Source organism: Mya arenaria, chromosome 15 (genome assembly GCF_026914265.1).
Source record: "Mya arenaria isolate MELC-2E11 chromosome 15, ASM2691426v1".
Classification (NCBI taxonomy): Eukaryota; Metazoa; Mollusca; class Bivalvia; order Myida; family Myidae; genus Mya; species Mya arenaria.
In genome coordinates this window covers 18,514,710-18,540,889 of record NC_069136.1, presented here as the reverse complement: position 1 = coordinate 18,540,889, position 26,180 = coordinate 18,514,710, and the positions used below count along the sequence as shown (strand labels likewise).

The 26,180-nt window shown below is 36.9% G+C and overlaps 1 protein-coding gene and 1 non-coding gene across 2 annotated transcripts; one reads left to right on the top strand and one right to left on the bottom strand.

Moving 5' to 3' along the window:
- Positions 1 to 346: 346 nt before the first annotated feature.
- LOC128218974 (mucin-5AC-like) lies at positions 347 to 24,849 on the bottom strand. The gene is made up of 11 exons (XM_052926761.1): positions 24,234 to 24,849; positions 14,305 to 14,441; positions 13,460 to 13,617; positions 12,987 to 13,043; positions 12,339 to 12,509; positions 10,137 to 11,996; positions 8,164 to 8,508; positions 5,502 to 5,646; positions 4,991 to 5,069; positions 4,633 to 4,786; positions 347 to 1,770 (listed from the first exon to the last, which is right to left on the bottom strand). Exons 1-11 carry the CDS (start codon positions 24,360 to 24,362, stop codon positions 1,619 to 1,621), a joined length of 3,387 nt encoding a protein of 1,128 aa, XP_052782721.1. The 5' UTR covers positions 24,363 to 24,849; the 3' UTR covers positions 347 to 1,618.
- On the top strand, positions 19,499 to 19,575 carry Trnaq-uug (transfer RNA glutamine (anticodon UUG)). Its single transcript has one exon. It is a non-coding gene; the product is annotated as a tRNA-Gln (tRNA).
- Positions 24,850 to 26,180: the final 1,331 nt, after the last annotated feature.

Here is a 26,180-nt window from a genome sequence, read left to right as displayed (position 1 = left end):
TAAATTTGACTCTGTCAAACAAAAGGGCACAGCGGGGTGTAGTAAAAAGGCAGCGGGGTGTAGTAAAAAGGCAGCGGGGTGTTGTAAAAAGGCAGCGGGGTGTAGTAAAAAGGCAGCGGGGTGTAGTAAAAAGGCAGCAGGGTACTAGAAAAGGGCAGCAGGGTGCTAGAAAAGGGCAGCAGGGTGCTATTTAGGACTAGTTTGAGCACCGCAACCCATAGCTCTGACTTGAATCTTTGTCATTTTCAATAAAAGCAAGCCTCATCTCCGCAGGGCTCTTGTTTAGTAATAGGAATTAATGAAAAGAAAAAAAATGCGCAAATAATTAACAAACTCTTAATGAGCAAACATCTTTATATGAGCAACATTTTTGAAACAAAGTTGACATGAACAGAACTGTGAAACAGATTGATTAATCTTTGTAATATAAAATTTATAAAAAAATAAATATCGTTAACATTTAACTTGGCATGTAAAAGTTAATTATTAACTGCTCAATGTGCTATCATGATTGATTTAGCAAGTTAACATGACATTTCACTGTCTGAACGATCAGTATTAAAACAATTACAAAAAAAAAATCAAATGGTGTATGATTCGTCTGGGAAAATAATAATCTGCATACAAATTGCAATAACTAGGTTCTAAAGAATCCCCGTTTTCAAACTTTGTACCTTCAAGGAGCTTCCAGGCATACAGTCATTGAAAACAGACTTTGGAATGAACAAGACCTAATTCTTACCTTTCTATACAAGTATGTCATAAAAGTTGATCAGTCCTGATTTAGTTTTAAACAAGCCGTGAAAACAATTTCCAAGCGCAGAGCTTGTGGGCTTGTGCAAACTTCGACCACTGTGGCAAGCTACCTTGCATTTCATAACGAAAGTCGGAAAGTAGGTCAGAAAGTTAAGTCAGAATTGTCGCCACAAATTTCAGTATTATGCAAATGCATTACAATACATTAGTATGCGCTCAAAGAACAGGTTATAACAATGAAATAATGAAACAGTTCAACGTTCACCAACAACGCTGATATTTATATATAAAATGTGAAATACTGTATGAGCAAACATGAAAACATTTCAAACATTTAAGGGGCAATATATAGTTTGATGCATTTTTGATACATGCTTATGTTTGACTAATTTGACTTTAATAATAATAAAAAAAAACATCTTTGATTTGTGTACAGATAAAAAATATAAGCGATATTTTGGCGCCTTTTAACGTGGGAATTTGTGGCCACGGAGCTATTGAAAACTCAAATAATAAAGGCTAATATATGTTTTTTAACTTTACACAAATAATTTATTTTGTTTTGATTATCAAAGTCACATGAGTTAAAGATAAAAATGCATTAAAATCTATATTTTTTCTCAACTGATATTGTGCCCCATTAAAAGTACTGCTATCCATGCGTTCGGAGATTGAGCAGATATTTCAAGAACAAATTGTTCGCGAACAAACTCTAAACTCTTTCAGATAGCATAAATTATGACGTTGTAACATATATCGATCTCATCAGTTATATTTGAGCAAATAAACGTTGACACCATTGAACAGCATTCACATCATAGGCGTCAAGATGACGTTGTGATATGACGTCATTTCTATGCGGTCAACTGCACTCGCCTCGGGCCTTTCTAAAGCACGTGCCAGTGGGACAGGGCTGGACCACGAGATCCCCGGGTAGACAGCGGACATACTTCCCGCACTTGGTGTATGGGTGTGGGATGCTCTCAAGCTTCTTTCGGCCCGCACAATAGTTAACTGCAATGTTAAATAAGGGTTTAGCATTCGTCTTCACGGTTTTAAAGCTGCACTCTCACAGATTGACAGTTTTGACAATTAAAAAAAATGCCTCAGAATCATCTGATTTTGGCATCCATGCATTCAATTCAGTCATATATGATATCTCACAATAGAGCATATCGAAACGGCCGAAAATATCAATTTTAACCATAAATATGAAAAACTGCGTTCTAATCTTTAATCAGCTTTCTCATATCACTGTTTTTTTCAAGACAAATACTAAAAAAATGGCTCAATCCAAACACATGTTGTCAGGGACAAAACGCATGACGCATGTCGCAAGGCAAATAACTCTGGCTTTAATCATTGTCGAGTTACGCCCCTTGTTTGGCTAAAAAACCCCAGACGAACGTTAACATTCGCTCGGCGGCGTTCAATTTTTTTACGTTTCATATTAATATTGGCATCGAAATGATGGATTCTATAGAAATTATTTAAGCATACAAAACAATAGCTGATCGTGTGTGTAATGCTAATCGTTTGTGTAATGATGATCGTGTGTGTACTGATGGTCGAATGTGTTATTTTGATCGTGTATGTAATATTGATCGTGTGTGTACTGTTGGTCGTGTATGTACTGTTGGTCGAATGTGTTATTTTGATCGTGTATGTAATATTGATCGTGTGCGTACTGTTGATCGTGTATGTAATGTTGATCGTGTGTGTAATGTTGAACGTGAGTCCAATGTTGACTTGTGTGTTGTGTTGATCGGGTGTGTAATGTTAATCGTGTATGTACTGTTGGTCGAATGTTTAATGATGATCGGGTGTGTAATGTTGATCATGTATGTACTGCTGGTCGAATGTGTAATGTTGATCGTGTGTGTAATGTTGACTGTGAGTCTAATGTTGATATTGTGTAGTGTTGGTTTTGATCGTGTGGGTTATGTTGATCGTGTGTGTTTTGTTGATCGTGTGTGTGTAGTGTTGATCGTGTATGTAATGTTATCCATGCGTGTTATGTTGATCGAGTGTGTAGTGTTGATCGTGTGTGAAGTGTTGATCTGGTGGGTTATTTTAATCGTGTGTGTACTGTTGATCGTGTGTGTGTACTGTTGATCGTGTGTGTGTACTGTTGATCGTGTGTGTAATGTTGATCGTGTGTGTACTGTTAATCATGTATATACTGTTGTTCCTGTGTGTGTGCTGTTGATCGTGTGTGTACTGTTGATCGTGTGTGTAATGTTGATCGTGTGTGGAATGTTGATCGTGTGTGCACTGTTGATCGTGTGTGTACTGTTGATCGTGTGTGTAATGTTGATCGTGTGTGTGCAATATTTATCTGGTGTTTAATATTGATCGTGTGTGTAATGTTGATCGCGTGCGTAAAGTTGATAATGTGTGTTATGTTGATATTGTGAGTTATATTGATATTGTGTGTAATGTTGATCTGATGTGTAATGTTGATCATGTGTATGAAATCGATAATGTGCGTTATGCTGGTCGTATGTCGTGTGTGAAACATTGAGCATGTGGGTAATGCTGGTCGTGTGTTGTGTTTGTAAAGTTGGCAATGGTTTTAATGTTGATCGTGTGTGTAATGTTGATCTTGTGTGTAATGTTGATCGTATGTGTACTGTTGATCGTGTGTGTAATGTTGATCGTGTGTGTACTGTTGATCGAGTGTGTAATGTTGCTCCTGTGTGTAATGTTGATCGTGTGTGTACTGTTGATATTGTGTGTAATGTTGATCGTGTGTGTACTGTTGATCGTGTGTGTAATGTTGATCGTGTGTGTACTGTTGATCGTGTGTGTAATGTTGATCGTGTGTGTACTGTTGATCGTGTGTTATGTTGACCGTGTGTGTTATGTTGATCGTGTGTGTACTGTTGATCGTGTGTGTAATGTTGATCGTGTGTGTACTGTTGATCGTGAGTGTACAGTTGATCGTGTGTGTGCTGTTGATCGTGTATGCAATGTTTATCGTGTGGGTAATGTTGATCGTGTGGGTAATGTTGATCGTGTATGCTATGTTGATCGTGTATGTAATGTTGATCGTGTGTGTACTGTTGATATTGTGTGTACTGTTGATATCGTGTGTGTAATGTTGATCGTGTGTGTAATGTTGATCGTGTGTGTACTGTTGATCGTGTGTGTAATGTTGATCGTGTGTGTACTGTTGATCGTGTGTGTACTGTTGATCGTGTATATAATGTTGATCGTGTGTGTAATGTTGATCGTGTGTGTACTGTTGAACCTGTGTGTACTGTTGAACGTGAGTCCAATGTTGACTTGTGTGTTGTGTTGATCGTGTATGTGTAATGTTGATCGTGTGTGTAATGTTGATCGTGTGGGTTATGTTGATCTTGTGTGTTATGTTGATCGTGTATGTGTAATGTTGATCGTGTATGTGTAATGTTGATCGTGTGTGTAATGTTGATCGTGTGGGTTATGTTGATCTTGTGTGTTATGTTGATCGTGTATGTGTAATGTTGATCGTGTGTGTAATGTTGATCGTGTGGGTTATGTTGATCTTGTGTGTTATGTTGATCGTGTATGTGTAATGTTGATCGTGTGTGTAATGTTGATCTTGTGTGTAATGTTGATCGTGTGTGTACTGTTGATCGTGTATGTAATGTTGATCGTGTGTGTAATGTTGATCGTGTATGTAATGTTGATCGTGTATGTAATGTTGATCGTGTGTGTAATGTTGATCGTGTATGTAATGTGGATAGTGTATGTAATGTTGATTGTGTGTTTAATGTTGATCGTGTATGTAATACTGATCGTGTATGTAATGTTGATTGTGTGTGTAATGTTGATCGTGTGTGAACTGTTTATTGTGTGTGTAATGTTGATCGTGTGTGTACTGTTCCTTACGCGGAATGACGAGTATGGTGTCCACCCCGGGACGGACCGTCTCCAGGTAGCGCGTCATGTCGGCTTCCAGGAAGGCGCGCTTCCGGTGCATGTCAGGGGACACGCTCACCACCGTGGCGTTCAGGTGCACCTTCGGGAAGATCACGATCGAGGTCTGGAAAGCAGTGAACAGTTAACGTGTGAATCTAACTAAGGCATGCATTTAAGGTTCACCTACATATAGCAATAACGTCAATAATGAACTAAATAACTTAAGGCTTGATGTTGTTTATTTCCAATTTTAGGTGTTACGCTATTGTAACCTCGTCCCGAAATACATATACAAAGAGGAATTAGAACCGGAAATAAAGTGGTGTACCGTGAGGGTTGTCTGACATCGCCGGTCGTCTACATCCAGATTATAGTCCCGGAACTTGCCATACTTCTCTAAATTGTACCTGAAATATAGAATACTTGTAAGCCGGAAGTAGATAAATGAGAGTGTCTGACATCGCGCAGCCGTATCTTCTCAGGTTGATTCTGGTATGAATGTATATAGAGCCAACCGGGTTCGATCCCCGGCTGATATTGCACTCAGCTTTTTCTATGTATAATTCCTCTGACGTGTCTATTCTCATTTGTATAAACTATGAATAATAAACAAAAAGAAACATGCATTCTCATTCATTATTCCGGGGGATTTTGACTCCTCTTAGCGTCATCTTAATGAAATATTACTACACCATGTTTTTTATGAATTACACACACATACACGCGCACGTGCGCACGCACACACCCACACACGCACACACACACCTTCTTCCTCAGTGTCAAAAGTGCTGACAACATTTAAACAAGTCTCAACATCTCTCGCCACCTATTTCACTTACGTGTTATTTTTGGCATCTGTCGCGGTCCAGGAGATGTTTGCCCATGGCACCGGATATCCCGCCTGCCATGAAGCCGTCACTCTGAGCGCCCGGTTCTCCACCACGGACGGCCCCAGCCGCAGCACCACCTGCTTGGAAGGTCTCGCTATCGAGAGAGGGAACATTTATAAGCGTGTTTAGAATTTAGTTAAAGAAATTACAATAATTCAGTGGATTGATCGGAATTAACTCCTGCTTTGATGTCACATGACCTGTACAAAATTTAGTGACATTTAATATTAAGGCATTTCTAGATTTTTGGACGTTGTTAAACTGCAGTAATTCATTGTTATTTTATGCTAGATAGTTGGTAGGAGTGACCCCTTTGATAAATCTGAAGAAAAAAATTGAAAAAAAGGATAAATGTCACTAAATTTTGTACAGGTCATATAACACTAAAGCAGGAGTTTATTCCTTTCAAACCACTGTGCTATAGTTGACACAGTTACCTTCAGGTCCATTGTGCTGATGTAGTACGAACAAGTCCGTCTCCCGGTCCCAATTTATCGAAAGTTCTTTAGCGTAACAGGCTTAAGTAGCGTACTCAAATAGCCAATTCCTTACTTAATCTTGATTTTACTTTATAAAAATACTATTTTTAAAATAGTCTATCGTAAATTGTCATAAATTTCCTTTTAAAGTCCCATAATTATGTAGAATGTAAATATTTCACAAATAATACCAAAAACAAAAATAAGGAGCTTAGCTTAATCCTATTATAAGAGACTTAAGATATTTCGAGAAATTAGGGCCCTGATTTCATTAATGGTCGCATCGCAAATCCAGCAAAGTCGCAAGTCGCAAGAAATGCGACCGAGTTTGCGACACAGCGCAATTTGCGTTTCATTAATCGCGTCGCAAAATAGAGCTTGCGACTTTTTCCTCTATCGATAATTTGCGATACGCAGTCTACGAAATGACGTCACAGCATCACTGCGAGTACCTGTTTGTTTACGCGCCATCTGTCAGATTTGACAGACGGACTTCTGCATAGATCTTCACAATGACAGAAAGGAAGCAAAATTGGACGTTGCGGGAGTTGGAGGAACTCTCTGCTGGGTACAAAAAACACTGCACCTTTTTAACTTCCAAACACGGGCCAAGTTCTTCAGAGGCAGAGAAGAAAAGAGTTCTAAATGAAATTTTGTTGAGGTTTGTATTTTGTACAGTAGCTGCCACTTCAATGTGCGTAGATTTCTACCCCTTTAATACTACACTATCCACAAGCACTTAGTTAGTGGATGCGATGCTGTCAATGATGAGTTTTATCTTTATGTATCTTGTTCAAATTATTACATATTTAAGTCAGTCTGAGTCATAAAAATGATTAATATATCACGAGTAGAACGACAGATGCCATCTGGGCAATGCTATAACAGAGAATAACGTATATTACTGTACCAGGTATATTCAACTCTACAACATTTTATATCAGTGTGAACAGTGTTGGCGGGAATGGGAGGACGATTGATGAAATGTCCAAGAAGAGGAAGGATTTGAAGGTATTATTTATATGTAGAACTGTCTTAGTAATTATATATAAGTATGATTAAAATAGCAATGATAAGTGTATATCATTAAATATAATAAAATTATACCAGTAACCACTATTTATATAAGTTACATGACTCATGAGGTCAACCTACTCTTATGACAACTATAGTGATATTGATCAATATTTCTAGCCCAAAATATTCATAAAAATTACTCAAAACAATTTTCCTGATGCATGTTATGCTTGTTTTTATATAAAATGCTAGAATTGTTCTACTCATCACAGAGTCGAACAAAGAAAAAGGAGCAGGGTCGCCTGAAAGCCCTGAGGAGTTCAGGATTGGGGGAGATGCCAAAAACCCTTATCCTAACAGAGCTGGAGGAAAGGGTATGTAAACAAAAGCATCGATAACATTTTGAGAAATATATATTGTTCGTGTGTTTATGTAAGTGTGTGTAAGGAGAGGGAAGGGTGGATAATTTATTATTTGCCAATAGTTAAAAAAGAACCATGTGTGTGTGTCGGAAGGGGGGGGGGGGTCTTCTAATTTCAATATAGTTAAAAAATGACAGGCAGACATATGCAATCATGTTTTGTTATATTTCTAAAGATGTAAAGACGGAGTAGATTGCGTTAAAAAGTGTACGTCAAGTTTTGACACTACCGCTATGCCGTATAGCATTATTTCTTTCTATTCCTATGTACAATTATGTGAATTTCTGGACGCCTGGCTAACCAATTATTATTCTGATATCATATAAAAATACGTCATGTGTAGTAAAAGACTTCGTAAAAATTACACCTAAAACTATTACAAACAAGTTTTTTTTGGCCTTGAGCTGTTGGAAAATAGGACAATTCACGTCCTATTTCAGTTGACAAAAAAAGACAAAAATATACACTGCGAAAGTTTTATCTACCATGTTGTTTCGGTCCTTTATTTTACATATCACAGGTTGTTATCAGCAAACAATACTCGTTCAAATTATACCAAAATTGTATGGGGTCACCAGACATAAACAGTTGACATGTTTATGAATGGCTTGATAAAAAAGAAGCTTATTTGTACTTAGGAGACCTTAATAAAAAGTAACATCCTCCGAAAAATTCTTAAAATATATATTTTACCTACTACTATCAGCATGGCACTGTCCCGTCTATTCTGTAGGTTAGAACTAGGGAAACATTCGAATCTGCGCCCGTCTCTGCACTGGACGTCATGTATCACAAGCTGTAACGTTACGTTGTCGCCAAGTCCATCTTCGCTTGACGTTACATTATACATGGCGTCCTGTCGGGACGTTTTCCCATTCCACGTTATTGAGCCGGATGGCTGCAACGTCACCGTCAAAGGTCTGAAAGTGTCTTTTTCTTCAATTTTCAGTGACGTCCACTGAATTGCATGTTCCACGTTACACGTAATAATGGCAGTTTCATGCGTGTATGACGTTTCGTCATGTATATTGGCTGTATCTAAAATTGTGAGACCTTCGTGAAATCACTTCATAATTACACCAGCGTTTTCATGAAAAAAAGTTACTATACTTATTTTGCAGTCGTTTTTAAGCAGCCGAAATAATAAAGTTTTATTATTGAAGTATTGACTTTGAACTTACTTTAGGCTTAATGAGATATTTTGTTAACTGTTTATGTGTCAAATGATAATATAATTTAACTTTAACTGTGAAGATTTTCTTAATTTAGAGAAATCTTTATCATAAATTATTAAAGTATTTAAACGCACATAGATACTTTATAAAAACGTTATTCGTGTACTTCATTTTAAGTGTGGAAAATAGGAAAAACTGTTTAGCCCAGTGATTGGATTGCCGTGAAACTTAGTTCCCAAACAATGTACAGTACTGAATACTTATCAAATATAACTTTTGAAGTACATGTTTAACGTTTTTAAAATATTTCAGTGTTTAATGCCAATATAAATACATCTCCTTAAGGATGTTAATATTAACCATTGCCTGCAATTATTAGAATCCCAATTATCTGTGTGCATAGTGGATAACTCTGAATATGTGAAAGTAAGAATTGTCTCCCTTTCGTGCGTGCGAGTGAAATTGTGTCCGCGGGAAGCCGTGTGGTGAACAATATCCAGGGTGAGGAATCACGTGACTTCAACGGGGTTCTCACACGGGTCACCACGGGTCACAACCGATGTAAACAAACAAGTAAGTGACGTTAATTTCTGATATTTTTTTTTGACAGAAAAGATATCAAAATATTTCTTAGCCTGTAAAAAAACTATGCAATTTTCTGCTTCTTCAAGTGATTTTTTTACATTTGCTTGTTTTGTAATGATGCAATCTTTGCAACAATTTCAGCGTTGCATCTTTCTACAAAATTCCGTCAAGTTAAAATTTCGACCAAGGACAGCATCATTAAAATACAGAAAATCTAAAACTTGTTTGTTTACATCGTTTGTGACCCGTGGTGACCCAAGTGAGAACCCCTTTGAAGTTACGTGATTCCCCATCCATATATCAACTTGGTCAAGCTCAAACTGTTGTACGTATGGATTTTAAACTGTCGGCGCGCAAGCGCAGGCGCGCCTCGTCGGCTTTGCCATGTACATGTAGGATCAGTGCTCTTTTCAAGCGTGTATCCTCATGGGCCGGCCCAAAAAGGCCAATTACAAACAGGCCTAGTCTGAAAACGTATATTTTTATCAGTGCGTCCAAAATCTTAAGCCGCAAACACCTAGGGATGCATGGTGAACTTAACAAAGCAGGTGGAGAGTGCCGTCAAAAGCTGTTTATTTAATGTGCATTCAATGTTCAATACATTGCTTTTGATAAAGGTGAACTAATATTAAATAGCTTTCAAGCTTAGCATTGATTCTAACATTTTCAGTGCAGTACGCCAGCTCGTGAACAAAGATGCCATTGACCTCACGTGGTTGAACAGTCAAACCTATTAAGGTCATCTGACGTACGATTGGCCGGACCAAAGCACCGTATACATGCTATTACAGTTTATAGACTACAACAATATAATATGTTTATACATTACACGTTATACCAATGTCCGTATAAGTCCAACTATATCATATATGCTATGAGTACATCCTGACTGTACAGATCACTTACTATAGTTCTCAGGTAACGTCATGGTTGTAGTTTGTAACATTTCTGTTGAGGTAATATCAGTTGAAGGTTCACTTTGTTCACTAGTTACTTCCACAAAAGTCACAGTTCTACCCGTGCTTATTTCAGCATGTCTTTCATTTATATCTACTGTGCTTGTTTCGGTTGTTACCCTTAGCTCAGTCACAGTACTGTCCGTGTTAGAGTTTGTTTGTCCTACACTTTCAGCGACACTGCTCGCTACACTTGTTTCCTTTACAGAAACTTCAGTTGCATTTGTTACCTTTTCTGACATGGTAATACGAGTTTCACCTGTTTTAACAGCAGTGGTCGCTATCAGTTTTTCAGTCACTGTCGATTCAACATGAACGCTTGTTTGTTCTACACTAGGCTGTGACGTAGTGACAGATGGTTCGGTTACTGTACTAGTTACTGCTGACATAGGCTCAGTTGCAGATGAAGCCATTTCAGTAGTAGTAGAGGAAACACTTGCGTTTGTACCAGACATCATGGAGCGCATTGGCGTGGTTGTTTTTGAAATATGAGGGTCTGACATAGATGTATTGGAGGGCATTGACGTGCTTGTTTCTGAAATCTGAGGGTCTGACATAGTGGTATTGGAGGGCATTGGCGTGGTTGTTTCTGAAATCTGAGGGTCTGACATAGTGGTATTGGAGGGCATTGGCGTACTTGTTTCTGAAATCTGAGGGTCTGACATAGTGGTATTGGAGGGCATTGACGTGGTTGTTTCTGAAATCTGAGGGTCTGACATAGTTGTATTGAAGAACATTGGCGTGGTTGATTCTGAAATCTGAGGGTCAGACATAGTTGTATTGGAGAGCATTGGCGTGGTTGTTTCTGAAATCTGAGGGTCTGACATAGTGGTGTTGGAGGGCATTGACGTGGTTGTTTCTGAAATCTGAGGGTCAGACATGGTTGTATTGGAGAGCATTGGCTTGGTTGTTTCTGAAGTCTGAGGGTCTGACATAGTGGTGTTGGTTAGCATTGGCGTGCTTGTTTCTGAAATCTGAGGGTCTGACGTAGTGGTGTTGGTGAGCATTGGCGTTGTTGTTTCTGAAATCAGAGGGTCTGACGTAGTTTTATTGGAGGGCATTGGCGTGGTCGTTTTTGAAATCTTATGGTCAGCCATGGTGGCTCTGGAAAGAGTTGGCGTGGTCGTTTCTGAATTCTGAGGGGCAAATGGCTGGGTTAGTTCGGTATCAGCTATTTTGTCCGCACCGGTCGTTTGTTGTTGCTCTTGTGTTGTAAGATTGTCAAAAAAGAATGGATTGGTAGTTGGAGCTGTGATGTTTGCAGTAACTATGAGCGCACTTGTCACTGTAGCTTCCAATGCTGTTGAATATTTATGAAGGGTAGTGTTGGTGTCTTTGGAAATGACACTTTCTGTCGAAGTTATGTATGTTGTAGACTCATATGCAGGATCTGTGCTATTCTTCACTAGTTTTGCTGTCTGTTTAGCAGAGTGTTTTGTTATTAAATCCATTGAAGTTGTTGATGCAATCGAAGATACTTCATGTGTTATGTGAGTACTTACGTTGGCGTTGTCAATTAATTCTTTGTCAGATTGAGTGATGGACTGTGTTGTTGCTTTTCGTTTATCCAAATATGCTGCAGAAGTAACACTCGATGAAGATACAGGACGGGTACTAATATCAAGATCTAAGCCGAAATAATACAGAGGGTTTATAGACGCAGTTGGTATAAACGTTGTAAAGTCTGCTAGTGTCGTATGTGGTTCCGTTGAAGTTTCTGGTTGGCGCGGAACTGTTGTCTGCTCTGTAGTGAATGTGGTCGTTTCAGTTTTAGCCTGCTGCTTAGTTTGTGTGACCGTTGTTGTTGATGCTACAAAAAAACCCAGAAAATTGGCATGGATGTTTTCAATGTTTCAATGTTACAATAATTATGCTTTTAAGATTTTTCAGTGGTCGAGCGAAAAGCAAAGAACGTCAGGTATGTATTTATAGACAGTTAAATGTTTAAAAACAATTTCTACTATTGTAATGCTTTTATAAATTTATACTTAACTGTTAATTTGAGTTGTCGAGCATAGAATGAAAACCGGAACACGTCAGGTATATATTTAAAGATAGTACTTAACGTGTTTTTAACAACACTGTCTTCTGGAATTAAAACTGCAAGTATGGCGTTTTTTTCTTCTCTTTCTAAAAGTATTTATGTCATTACCTGTTGTGTTTATAAGCACATTCTCGAGGATTTTGTTGTTTGTTTTTAGCACGTGATCTTTGTGATGTGATTTTTCGCGCATGTTGTCTACTTCCTGTTCAATAACCGCGATGACGTCATCCAACTTGATATTATCGTCTGCCGTTAGCCTTTGGGTCACATCCTCTGGACCTTCAAATCAGTAAAATAACAAAGTGCTAACTTACATTTGGGGTAGATAATAAGGCTGAATTAAAATTGTATGCATTTAAACATGCTCCATTATCACAACTCAAATATAAACAACAGGCCCATTTTTCACCATGATCTACGAAATACATTTTTTACAAAACCAATAATTTATATACTATCATATATATATTATGAGCTTATAATAGTGCAAATAGTTGTGTATGCCTTTTCAAGTTGATATTTCGCAATAACACTTTTAAATGCTTCTGTTTCGAGTCTTGAGTCTAAAATTCAAACTCGAGACATTTGGGAGAAGGACTCCAGGTAAATCAAAACAAACCAACGAAATCCAACTCGAAATACGCAATAAGACTGCATTTATAGATGGACCATTCATAACCTTATGCTATTTCTAACAACTTCTGAGCTCCTGTGTTATTGATAGACGGAAAGCTGGGCTGTACTTGAACCGCATACCTTCTAGAATGGACCCATTGCTGATGGAAATGTTAAGATGGTCTTTTGGATCTTCGTCTGCAAAAGAACATTACCTTTGTGAATGCAACGATATCAGTTATAGAAACATTTTTATAAGAATTTACCAGTTTTGAAAGAGCACCAATATGTATTTTTAAATGAACTTGTACTTTCATTTTGTTTAATAATATTATTATTGATTAACTGATTGATATTGTTAGTGTTTTCAAATTAAACTTATTTGTATATGCATCTATTTTAATGCATCTCCTTATTGATTGGCTGACTAATTTGATTGATTGATTGATTGATTGAATAAGTATTGTGTTTTGTTAGGTTTTGTGTTGTGGTTGTTGCTGTTGTTGTGTTCGGCTGTAAGTGATCTAAACTTTTATTTTTTAATCATTGTCGTTATGATACAATTCGGCATTTCAAATACATAATTATCCTTCGACATAGAACATCCAACTCACGAGCGGGTATGAAGAAGTAGTGTATGACAAGCGCCGTTCCTAAAGCAAGCGCCGCCATGATGATGATCGTGATCCAGATGAACGCACGTGTACGTCGCTTGCGACGTTTCTGCTCCTTGTGCCACGTGACCTGGTCAGCTTCCGGTAAGGATTTCAAACTACAATTAGAATAATGTTTATATTATATTAGGTACAGACCCTATCGATTCTTGAACAGTAGCTTAATAACCTTATTTTATTTAGCCCAATTACTTAACTTAACCTTGTTTGAAAATACGACATAATTTAACGTTTTTATCTTCAATAAAATCTCCTTAAAAGCTAAACTCTCACACATTGATTGTTTGAACACCTTTTTTGTCTTGGAATGAGCCAATTTCTGAGTTAATGTCTTGAAACCAGTGTTATAAGACTGCCGACAAAAGAGCAGATCGAAGTTTTCATATTTATGTTAGAAAATTGATGTATTATGGTGAAAGGCTTTTCTAACGCTTTTAATAAGAAAAATAAAATTTTCGGCAGTTTACCAAACAATTAAGATCTGTTCTGTTGTGAGTTATCTTATATGACAGAATTGATGGCATCGATGTCGAACTCAGCTGAATCTGAGTCAAAACTGTCAATCTATGAGAGTGCAGCTTTAAAAGTCTCAAAACCCTTAAAAATGAAACTATAACACAAACTATACCCCCCCCCCCCCCCCACACACACACACGGCAACTAAAAAAGCGTGCTGAATTAGATCCAGTTATAGAGCATTTTTTCTCAACAATTGATGCCATAAAAATGGCCAAAAATGTCAACAAAAACAAGAGCAAGAGAAGGTGAAATGAAAAACAGCAGACCTATGTTCCAGCGTATCTGGTTCTCCGGCGTGCTCCCAGAGGTATTCCTCATTTCCGGTCACGTGATGGAAACCATCATCAACTTCCGGTGGTGTGTCCGCCATGTTGGCCATCCGTAGTTTTGTGTGTAAGAGGATCTGATAGAAAAATGAGCGTTCTGTTTATTATGTACCTTATTTATGTCCATAACAATGAAAGTAAACCCTATTTGCGACCTATCGCAAATATGTTCATAAATTTTGTCTAAAATGCTCAATTACAGCCAGAACTTGCTTTGGTCGATTTCCTCGTTGGCTCAAACTGGATGTTAAGGACCAATTTCTACTGAAGGTAAGTATGCCCGCTTGGCTAGAATTTTCCGATTGTCGCCGTATTTTCGACGGTCCTGGGAGTTCGAACCAACGGAGTTCGACTGTATTATTAAAATGATCTTGATTTTATTGGAAGGCTGATACGCCTTTAAATAAATAAGTTCTCCAGTAACTGCAGTTTCTTATATTATCAAAACATCTTATATTAAAATGAGGTTTAGGGATGAAAAAACCTGTATAGAAATGATAAAATCCACAGGGTTAGAGTTAACGACGGCGAATCTACGTCTTGCCGTTGGCCAAGACACAAAAGTGTAAAGATATAGCAAATACGTAATTTCAAAACATACAAATATAAATATATTTTGAAAAGCTTTATCCTCTGAATACATGAAAACAAATAACCACTACGTTCAATAGAGTCAACTTTCATAGCACAATATAGTATACATTTTTAGCTACGTTTTGCTAAGTTTTTTCCCTCTTTACTGACATCAGATATTTAAATGTAGCCATTTTTGGCTATTGAATTTAAAGCAATATTTATTTCTGTTCTGAATAAGCTTTAAAAAAGTAAAAAAAATGGCATTAAGCGGCATGGACATAAAGAACGCGGCGGAGCCTGAGGAACATTATGTTTGGCAAAATTGTGAGTGCACGCTACTTTTTTATAAACGGATTCGATGTCTCTTGGGGACTCTTTTTTTACACAGTTTGTCGACCAGGTGATAGGTATACTGATTAATGATTGTACATGTATTTAAAATTAAAAGAAAAAAAAACCACACAGCGTGGCGTAATATGTTTCCTGAAAAGGAATGAGTTTTTCTGACATTACACACATTTTAAAAGTAAGACTATTTTATATGTAATTATATTCATTTAAGTACTTATATATTCGCCTATGTATGTGTTGATCTGAAATGCGATACTCGATAGTACGATGATGAAAACACGACAGTACTTTAATGAAAACGCGACAGCACAATGGTGAAAACGCGATAGTACGGTGATGAACAGTACGATGACGAAAACGCGACAGTAGGATGATGAAAACAGAACGATACTACGATGTTGAAAGCGCGAAATCACGAAACTACGATGGTGAAAACGCGATAGTTTATCGCATTATCATCATCGTACTGTCGTATTGTCGCGTTTTCATTATCGTACTCTCGCGTTTTCATCATGGTACTGTCGCATTTTCACCATCGTAGTTTCGCCTTTTCATCATCGTTCTTTTGAGTATTGCATTTCAGATCATCACATACATAGGCGATGGCCCTAACGGCATTCCGTATAAAACGGCTATCGGACTGTGCTCTGCTAATGCCGATACGCATACTCTCCATCAACGCCTCCAAGCATCTTCTCCCACCATATCCCTATATTCTATCATCCTCTCGCCTAACCCCCACCTCACCCATTTCATCTCCCCCTACCCTCAGTCTATATCCTATCTTATACGCCTGATCTCTTTTGTATCGTTCGCCTTAACATCATGCTACTCGATCAGTATAAAAGTATGTGAATAGTGAAACCGTCATTTATATACATATGTATGAATTTGATTTATATTTTTTTTCAAAAATGGCAATTATCAGAATATTTACAGACGGCTAAAATGTTTTTAAAGTAATAACAATATATTTTCATTGACTACTTGGAAATTCAAGCAAATAAATATATATCTTTTTAAACTCAGTAAACGTGGCAAAACATTGAAATGTTTTATGTTCAAAAATAAAACGAAGCGGACATTTAAAAACAAATGCGGCGCTGCATTAGAAACTAAACATTATTTAATATGGCCTTACCAAGATATATTGTTAAATATAAACACACTGTCTCAAACGGCTATTTTGAGTTTTTTTTCAGATATATATTTAGAACCGTTTAACAATATGTTGAAAAATGTGTTTGTTCATATTAATAAATAAAATATCTCCCTATTAAACGATTATATTCAAATAATAAATTCCTAAAGACATAAAAAAACACGCATGAATCGTGATCAAAACTTGACTGTTCATTTCATCAACTTATCCCATCCCAACATTCTTTTTCAGCCGGGCAACACTGTTTACTTTGTTTACGTGACGTTTGTGAAATGACACAGTACATTATATTTCAATTAATATGTCAATTCTGTTTCAAAACGTTGATTTTGTTCATTTTTCCATGTCAACAAAAACATTAAATATAGACCGTAACTTACAATTTGCACCTGAATTTATCGCGCCTTGGTTAATGGACTGACAGTTTATTAATTAAATGATGTGATTCGAGTTATTTACTGATAACTAACAGTCTCTGTCTTAAAGAGACGTGCACATGTTTTGTAAAATTCACATCCTTATAACAAAAGTGGAAAATCATTAGAGTGTTAACACTAAGATACTGACGGTTGGATCCCTTCAACAATTGTTGATATATACTGATTTATTTTAGATCGATTGTGAGGAAAGCGGATAAATTATGAGATCACTCTCGAATTCGTTTCCTGGGCAGTAACCACTGCTGTGTCCTCTTTGACAGGTCACGTGAAAGTAACCTGGTGAGGATCGAAGGCTCTACCTCTTTGGTAAGAAACGGACACCTATACCATAAGCCAAGTTTCACCCAACAAATGTTGATATATGCTCAAAGTGTGGTCTTTGAAGTCCACGAGTTTGAAAAGCGTTACAAACCTCGAACGCGTACCTTTGATAGTTTCGACGGGATTTCGACACATTCAGTGTGTTGTGAATCTACTTTTGCGATAAAATGAAATACTTTCATTTTGATTTATCAACCGTCATGACTTTTGGAACACCTAAAATTTCGCCGTATATACAATGTATTATACTTTTTATGCACACCTCAAAAATCATACAAAACCCTTACACTCTTAAGTAATAATTTGTTTTCTAAATGATTTAGGAATTGTGAAATAAAATTATATCTATGTTTATGTTTATGCTCAATTTTGGCGATCCGCTCTATTTTCTGTAGATTGTCAATATTGGATTAATTCTAACTTATTTGGAGTTTGCTGGCGCATTCGTCAGAATCCATCAAGTATTGGCCCACACAAGAATTGAGAACACCGAATATTTGTAGAGTTCATTGTGGTGTTTTACAGAATATATAGCGGGAGGACAAAGTACAAGATACAAGAATCTTTATTTGGTATTCGCACATATTTGTGGGCCAATGACAATCGAGGATTTACCCTAATTACTGCAACTCCATATCATGTAGAGCAGATTAATCAGTGAATATGAACACATATGTACGTAGAGAGTATTTTGTCGATCTACATGATATGGTAAAGTCTTCTTTATTCCTAGATCGTTCTGCCCTCTGCGCATGCGCGAAGTAACTATGATTGACAATTGAGGGTGCCGTTTTCTGTTTTTCGTTTTCCATTTACGTCATGAGCGGGAAAATGTCGGAATACATACTATTTATTCATCCGTGTTTAGTACTAACATTATATGGATAAATCTAATTTCTTATATAATTAAAACGTACTTTATTTAATATGACGATTGATTTTGGATTTGTAAAAAATGATCGCTGCACAGGCATCATCAAACATCAGACTCCATATACCATAGACTAATTTTTTTTTTATTATCACATGAATTGCAATGACATGTGCTTATTAAAACAAAAAGAACAAGGGTATTTTTCAAAGTACTTTTTTGGTTATTTAGATGTTTTTATGCACCAGCCAATTGTATATGCCCCCCCCCCCCTACGTCCGGAATAGCGGGGACTTTGACTTCCGGTCCCTCAAAACCACGGTAAAATACCCGACCTGCAGGGACACACTGCTGGTAAAATCCCTGCCAAATGGCCCCGCACCCTGAATACCTGGGCCCATTCCCGACTATTTTCAATATAAAGACAAAACCACATTCACTAGGCACTGCGGGGCCACCTGAAAGGTAAAAAAACAGCCATTTTCCTCTGCTGTCCCCGGTATACCCCTGGAACAAGGGCGAGGGGTGGGCCGGGCAGTGGTTACAATTGACTAGTGCATTACAATCCCGGATTATGCTGCAAATAAAAACAAAATATAAGGTGATAAACTTAGGCTTACTTATGTTGAGGTATATCTAGACCAGTGTTTATATCGCTATTTGTAAAAATATATTTGTTCAAGGCACAGTGCTGGGTCCCCTACTCTTTCTCTGCCATATCAACGACCTCCCGGAGTCCGTCAAGTCAACAGTGCGCTTATTTGCCGACGACTGTTTGCTGTACCGTACCATTAGAACCACCAAAGACCAAGAAATACTACAACAAGATCTACAACAACTAGAAGTGTGGGCCAATACATGGGGAATGAAGTTTAACGCAAAGAAATGTTACATTATGTCTATCAACCAGAAATCATCCAAATTTTACCAACTAGACAACCACATCCTACAGCAAGTGCCCGAAAATCCATATCTTGGCGTCACTATATCAGAAGACCTCAAATGGGCCTCCCATATCACCAAGATGACTAAAAAAGCGAACTCTACACTAGGCTTTCTTCGCAGAAACCTAAAGCACTGCCCTCAAAACTGCAGAAGAACGGCATACCTATCACTTGTACGCTCCACCTTAGAGTACAGCGCTATAGTCTGGGACCCCTACCACCAAAAAGATGTAGACAACATTGAAAAAGTCCAGAGACAGGCAGCCAGATTAATCACCGGCGACTATACGACCAAGTCGACCGGATGCGTTACCCAGATGCTCCAAGACCTGAAGCTCCCATCTCTGCAGGATCGAAGGAAGGCGAATCGATTGATCTTCTTCTATAAGGTGGTCGGGGGGCTGGTGCCAGCCCTGCCTTGTCACGACTATTTAACACCTGTACGTTCAAATAAACGCAGAGTGAGTCCGCCCGGTTAGCTCAATCGGTAGAGCGTTGGACTTTGAATTGGACAACCCGGGTTCGATTCCCGGGCGGACCGGGTCACCTCTGTTGTGATTGGTTATGAAATCCTTTCTACGACCATTCGCACTGTACCACTGCCCCTGGCATGTACAGAAGTTGTCAGTTCCTTGCAGAGGTGAAGGCACCTAGTACTGGTTCTGCCCAGGATAGGTGTGCGGTGGTTGAACTGTCACTCTGGGACCCTTCAATGTGCTCACGCCGGGACCCGGAGTATAAACTACTAACACCACCATCATAAACGCAGAGTAACCCCTAAGACATTCAGTGACTACCGATCAGAAAATATTGTAAAAAGACAAACAGTAAACAATACCAAATGCTTCGTGCCAGTGCAGTGTAAGACCATAAGACACAAACATTCGTTCTTTCCAAATACTATAGTAGACTGGAACAAACTGGGAGATAGCGTTGTATGCGCTTCCACAGTGAACAGCTTCAGGAAAGCTGTTCTCCACTGGGACTAAACCCACACTCTCGCCCGTTGCGCAACGCTGAAAGGCTCTGCAACGTACCTATCAAGATCCAGATCCAGAAAACTGTTGTTTTGTCAGAATTTGATCAAAAATGAGCTTGAGACAGTAATTTGGACCAAACAATGACTCATGTTCCTGTCATCTTCAGCATCGTCGTAAAATTTTGGTCCCTTGTATTATGACTTGAATAATATAGTATTAAGTTGATCATTCCGATTTCCATTCAAAACGAGTCACTAATTACGCAATATAATCGCTACCAGTCTCAGATCCACATGCTTTATTGCATAATGATTGCTTTAAATAATGATCCTTTAGTGCATGAGACGATCAACAATGACTTTAAGCAAGCTCAAAACATATTTATTGTCAAAAATAAGATTTAATTTCCAAACTTGGAGCCATTTTGATTGAATTTATTGAAACCCATGCTAAACCGATCGATATACAGTATAAAAACACTACGCATCGGTAACTTCCCTTTACAAAAACACGAAAACTAGCGTAGAAAAATTATACTTGATTATTTTTAGCCTTTTAATAAATTATTACCAGGAAAAAATCTGCTTAGCGATCAAAATGGAGGTGCGGGCGCACAAAAAACAAAACAAAAACTTTTTACATTTTCAAAAAAAATAGGAGCGGTAAATCCGCGGAACGAAATATCAATTTGGTGCGGTCTTATGAATTCAAACAATAACTCCGAGATTCTGGAATGATCAGCATTTAAAATGTTTTCATATACATACTAGGATTCCTTTATTTAAGTTATGACTGAAGATCCATTAGTGAAACAGACCCCTGTTTGCCATCGCCACTTAAAAATAGAGAAAACGACAAGTATTGAGACCGAACCATGTCGTCTTCGCCTGAGAAAATTCGTGAACTATGACATATCAAAATCAAAGCTTATGTACACTTTTTATATACTACCTACAATGGACTTAAAACGCAATGTAGCAAACATACATGCAGCGTTCCACTAACAGTAACAATGAAGAATAAAGTGGCTAGCTATTATCAAATAATATTAATAAAGACATTAAATTCTACACGTTAATTATTAAGAACGAAAACAGAACAGAACATTATGTTATTGACGTATACCCACACAATACAGTACCATGTAAAGTTAATATTAATTACATTACAATATATTTAGCACAGTCTTAAACATCGAAATCCATCATTTCGAAAAAAATGACATATGATCGATCAGTTTTACATGTTAAATGCCAATTAGCTCTATCATAGATGACAAAACAGCATTAGTTTCTGATAGGAAAAAACCCACATCGATCTGTATAATAAAATCACGTTTGAATATCATTGGTCAAATGATGGAAGACCTGTACCTATTTTAAATTAATTCACATCATTCAAGATGATCTATTTCATTTTAAGTCGTACTTGTGTTTTTCTGTTGTGGAAAAATCCCCTTTGTCTCTTTATCATTATCCTATAGTCTTAAACACTTAAAGATGCACTCTTACTCTCAAATAAGATTTACCATAATGAATAATATTGTTTTAATTTTCCAGAAAGGAAAATAAATGTCGAAAACAATGGACCTGATGATGGATACCCAGTTTAATTTGAAAGAAATGAGTATAAACACGGTATTTCTACCTTATGAGACTATAGTTGAACACTGTAAATCTTTTAGCATTCACCAATCATTTAATATTTTTGCGCTTTCTGATATTAAAAACACGGTTACAATCTTGTTGTCAGTAATTAGTATTTTCTATAATTATGCATTATTTAGTAAGTAAGTAGTTAAAGGTTTACCAGTCAAAATTGATGGTTGTTATACATGTGTATGTATTGTTTTTTTTTAATAAGAGTGTCACTTTAATTATTTCAGTTCGATTTTCACGAAAACCGATATCTAATAGAAAAAGTAACTGGTTTGGCTCGAACCCACGACCTCCATACTACTAGACAACTGCCCCCCCCCCCGTAAACTTCTTGTTATAAACATGTTAGCCTGCAAGTAAACTTAATATATATTTATTGTTTTCAAATTTCTTAGCTGGAACTAGGTTCATATATTTCTAGAGATAACAGTGGGATTTGAATCAAATCTGCACTCTCACAGATTGACAGTTTGGACATTTTGTTTTCTCTCAGAATCAGCTGATTTTGGCATTAGAGTCTTCAATTGAGTCATATAAGATAACTCACAATAAAATAAATCGCAATTGTTTAAAAAACTGCCGAAACTTCATTGTTTCTTAAAGTGTAAGTAGCGCATTTTAACTAGCCATTAAAAGCAATTTTCGCAAGTAGATATAATAAAATTTTGATCTATTCGTTTTTCAGCAGTCTTGTATGATTTTTCCCAGTTATTTACTCAAAATCTGGCTCATTCCAAGACAACAAATAAATTAAAAAGTTTTCACAACGGCCAATATGTGCGAGTGCAGCTTTAAAACATAAACCATACAGAACCAGGACGTTCAGAATTTACGTGCACGTTAACAAAACTACATTGTATATGCAAAGACAACTATAACATTGAAACTAAAAAAGATTCTGCATTGGCAAATTGAATTTGCACTGAAATTTATTTGTTTAATCAGCAAATGTAGGATGCAATCTAAATTGTTTTAATTTATAACATTTAAGAACACTAAAACTAATTATTTTATCAATTTAGTATGTGTTCCACAACACCTTTGCAGACCCTCTACGAGGGTGGAAGCCCTGTAATACCGCATAGCAGCATCGCCGCATAAACGTGTTTTTCTTCGTTTATGCGGTGATTTTCAACGCATGAACAGTGCGACAACATTTATGCGGCGACGCTCAACGCATAAAGCAGAGAAATGATTAAATTGGGCGCAACTGTGCCTTTGTGCCACATAAAGAGGATTAACTTTACCATTTATTATAAAGCTAAAAAATTGAGTTATAATATTTCAACAAAAACGATAATGATGACGTTGATGATGATAATGGTTGTGGGGATGATGATGGTGGTGGTGGTTGTGATTGTGGTGATGATAATGGTGGTTGTGATGATGTTGTTGATTATGATGATGATTGAAATTATGGCGTAGCATATTACTGTCATTTTGAAAAAATACGGGAAAAGTAGGCAAGCAATTTGGTCAAATTTAAGGTAATATTTTAGAGTTGAGCCAAAATTGAAAGTTGAAAATAAATTAGTAATCCCCTTGGAGTGTTCACATTTACTTGGTTACAAATGACTAGTGCATAAAACACAATCAATGAAAGAAAGACGTCCGTGATGACCCTCTATCAGTCATCTTAGTCCTCTTGTTTAAGTGCCCAAAACTTATCTTGTGTTGAATTTTTTGGAAACAATATAATCTTCAAAAGTTTACCGTTCGTTGCCCTGGTAACCATAGATATAAGCTGATGACATAGACGTGAATAAATTTCAAAATCGCACAATTACCAGTGGTTCTTGACATGGAAATAATTTTTAGCTCATCTGAGCACAAAGGGCACATATGGAGCTGTGAGGATTGTTTTATTTCTGTTGTTTGTCCGTCGTTAACAATACACGTTTCAAGAAACGTTTGAAATCTGTCAGTCTGACAAAAAGGCGAAAATATATGTTACGTCATACGACTATTCAATTTTCTGATTGTTCCAAATGACGGTGTTGTGCGTTGTGGTAACATATATTCCCGCCTTTAGTCGGGCCAAACGCCACTTCAAACTTTTTCGCAGAATGATCAATTGGTTTGGTTCATATTTGAACCGATTTTACTAAATCTTTTGTCAGAATTTACGTCTCTTAAAGTCTAGTTCAAAACTTGGTTAAGTGGACACTATAAACTAAGTCCAATCCTGATGAAACGTTATCAACCACTATTGTACTAGTATGTGTTTTAATTGTTTTTATGCGGCGAAAGTGTGCGTTTTTGCCACATAAGAAAGTTATGTTTATGCGTTGAAAATTAACACATAAACGTTGTCGATTCCTTTTATGTGGCAATGCTGTTATGCGGCGTTACAAAGCCCTCTTTACAACCTGAAACTCCTTTTCTACCCAAATCCGGCTTAACAAATATATATATATTATTAGTCAATTTGCTAAAATGCGTACAGTACAATGACACATGTTGAGTTTTTGCGTACCGCGTACCAAACTGTTAATGCCTGGGAATTTCTTTAAAGGCCCCTGAATAAATCATTATAAAATAGGGTTTCAGTATCTTCTATCCCTACCTCTGAAAAATCCTTGTGCTTCATAAACTCATTGTATTTCTGGTAGAGTGGTCCGTCAAAGAACATCGTCCATGGCGGGTTTTCCGGAAGCCCCTGCCGCTCAACATCCGGTCGCCCCTTACCCTCCATAGTATCGGTGGGCTTGTTCACGTTTTGGCCAGTTACTCTAATAGGGTTTATGGTTTATTTCTTTGCCCTTTGCGCCCGCTTGAAATGTACACAATAAATAAATATTTCCTACATTTTGTATTACATAGTTTGATTCTCACATTATTTTTTTTTTAAGAAATTTCACAACAGTTACTGTAATTCTTCATACACTTGGCAAGTAGTTCCCCAATTGTTCAATAACATAAAATCTTTTAAATTTCACAAGTCGTTCAACAAAATAATAATCCGAAATCCATTTAACTTATGGAAAGATTTGATTTTAGTCTCTTTATAATGAACAGCTGAACTCAAATCCTTGACGAATGCTATTGAACATCTTTTAAATAACCAATCAACGTTCATTGTAATTATAAACTACGACTTATTTATGCTAATTGCATCTTAAAACAATACCAAAACACACTAATAGACGTTTATCCAGCAGGTATTTTTTACAAACCCTGACTCTGATCATGTTAATTTCTAAACAAAGAAGAATTGTCTTGTCTAATTAGTATACATTTATTAAATTTAATTACTGTTACTTGGCGATGAGATTTAGTGCGAAATAATATAACATAACCTGTCAACTGGCCCGTCAACTTTTTTACGAGTTTGGCTTAAGACATCGCAGCTTTATAAGCTTTAAACGTATCATTTTGCCAAAATTAGGAATTTTTGGATAATTTATTATCACAGTTCTTGTTGAAATTCTTCACTTTCAGATTTTAGACATTCGTAAAATGTATCAAATGTTTGTGGTTTTGTAAAAAAAAAAACACTTCCTTTTTTGTAGTTTGTTGGTGACTTTCATGGTTTAAATAGTAAATAGATTATGGTTTCAAACAATCTTCATGAAAGAAAGCAAACACACTAATACAGAGATCCTGAAACAATATGTGTTACCTCCTCCTCCTTTTCCTCCTCCTCCTCCTCTTCCTCCTCCTCCTCCTCCTCCTCCTCATCATCATCATCATCACATCATCATCATCATCATCATCATCATCATCATCATCATCATCAGCAGCAGCAGCAGCAGCAGCAGCAGCAGCAGCATCAGCATCATCATCATCATCATCATCATATGTACTGCTAGCGTATGAAAGCCTATGTCATGATCCGCGTCGTTCGATTAATTTGCTTTTATCTTTATAATTTTATTAAATATTTTAATTAAAGAACATTTCAGAAAACAATACTGAAAATCTCATGATGATATCTCTAAAATTTCGTAAGATACGTGCCATTCACTGCGCATTCTGTACTGGAAATATGACGTCACACATGATGTCATTACAAAAGTACATTTTTTAAATGACACGAAAAAATAACATATCATTATTCCAAATAACTTATAATTTTAGTTTCATCATAACAAGAAAACCTTGTGGAATAACCGGGGCGTTTAAAACAAAGACTCTATAGTAGTAAGTATGGATGTTTTGTCTTTAAAACAATTAGGTCTGCTGGACGGCGCAGTGATTTCGCTGATTCCATTGGCAGAGGTAGGAGTCCGAACACAAAGTCAAAATTAGGCGGGAAGAAGGCGGTGGTTGCTATATAAAACTAAGTAAAATAGTTGTCATAAAGCGTTAAGAAAACAATGTTCAAAATTGAACATTGAAAAAAACGTTCGATTCATAGCGATTATTTATTTGTAATAATACTATCCTACGACCAAGATCGCGCGATGCGGAAAATATATAGATTTGATGTGATATAAAGTGATATATAATGCGATCTTTTTTTGACTTGTCGACTTGTTTCCTTTTAGGCATTTAATAGCCTTTGGTGCTC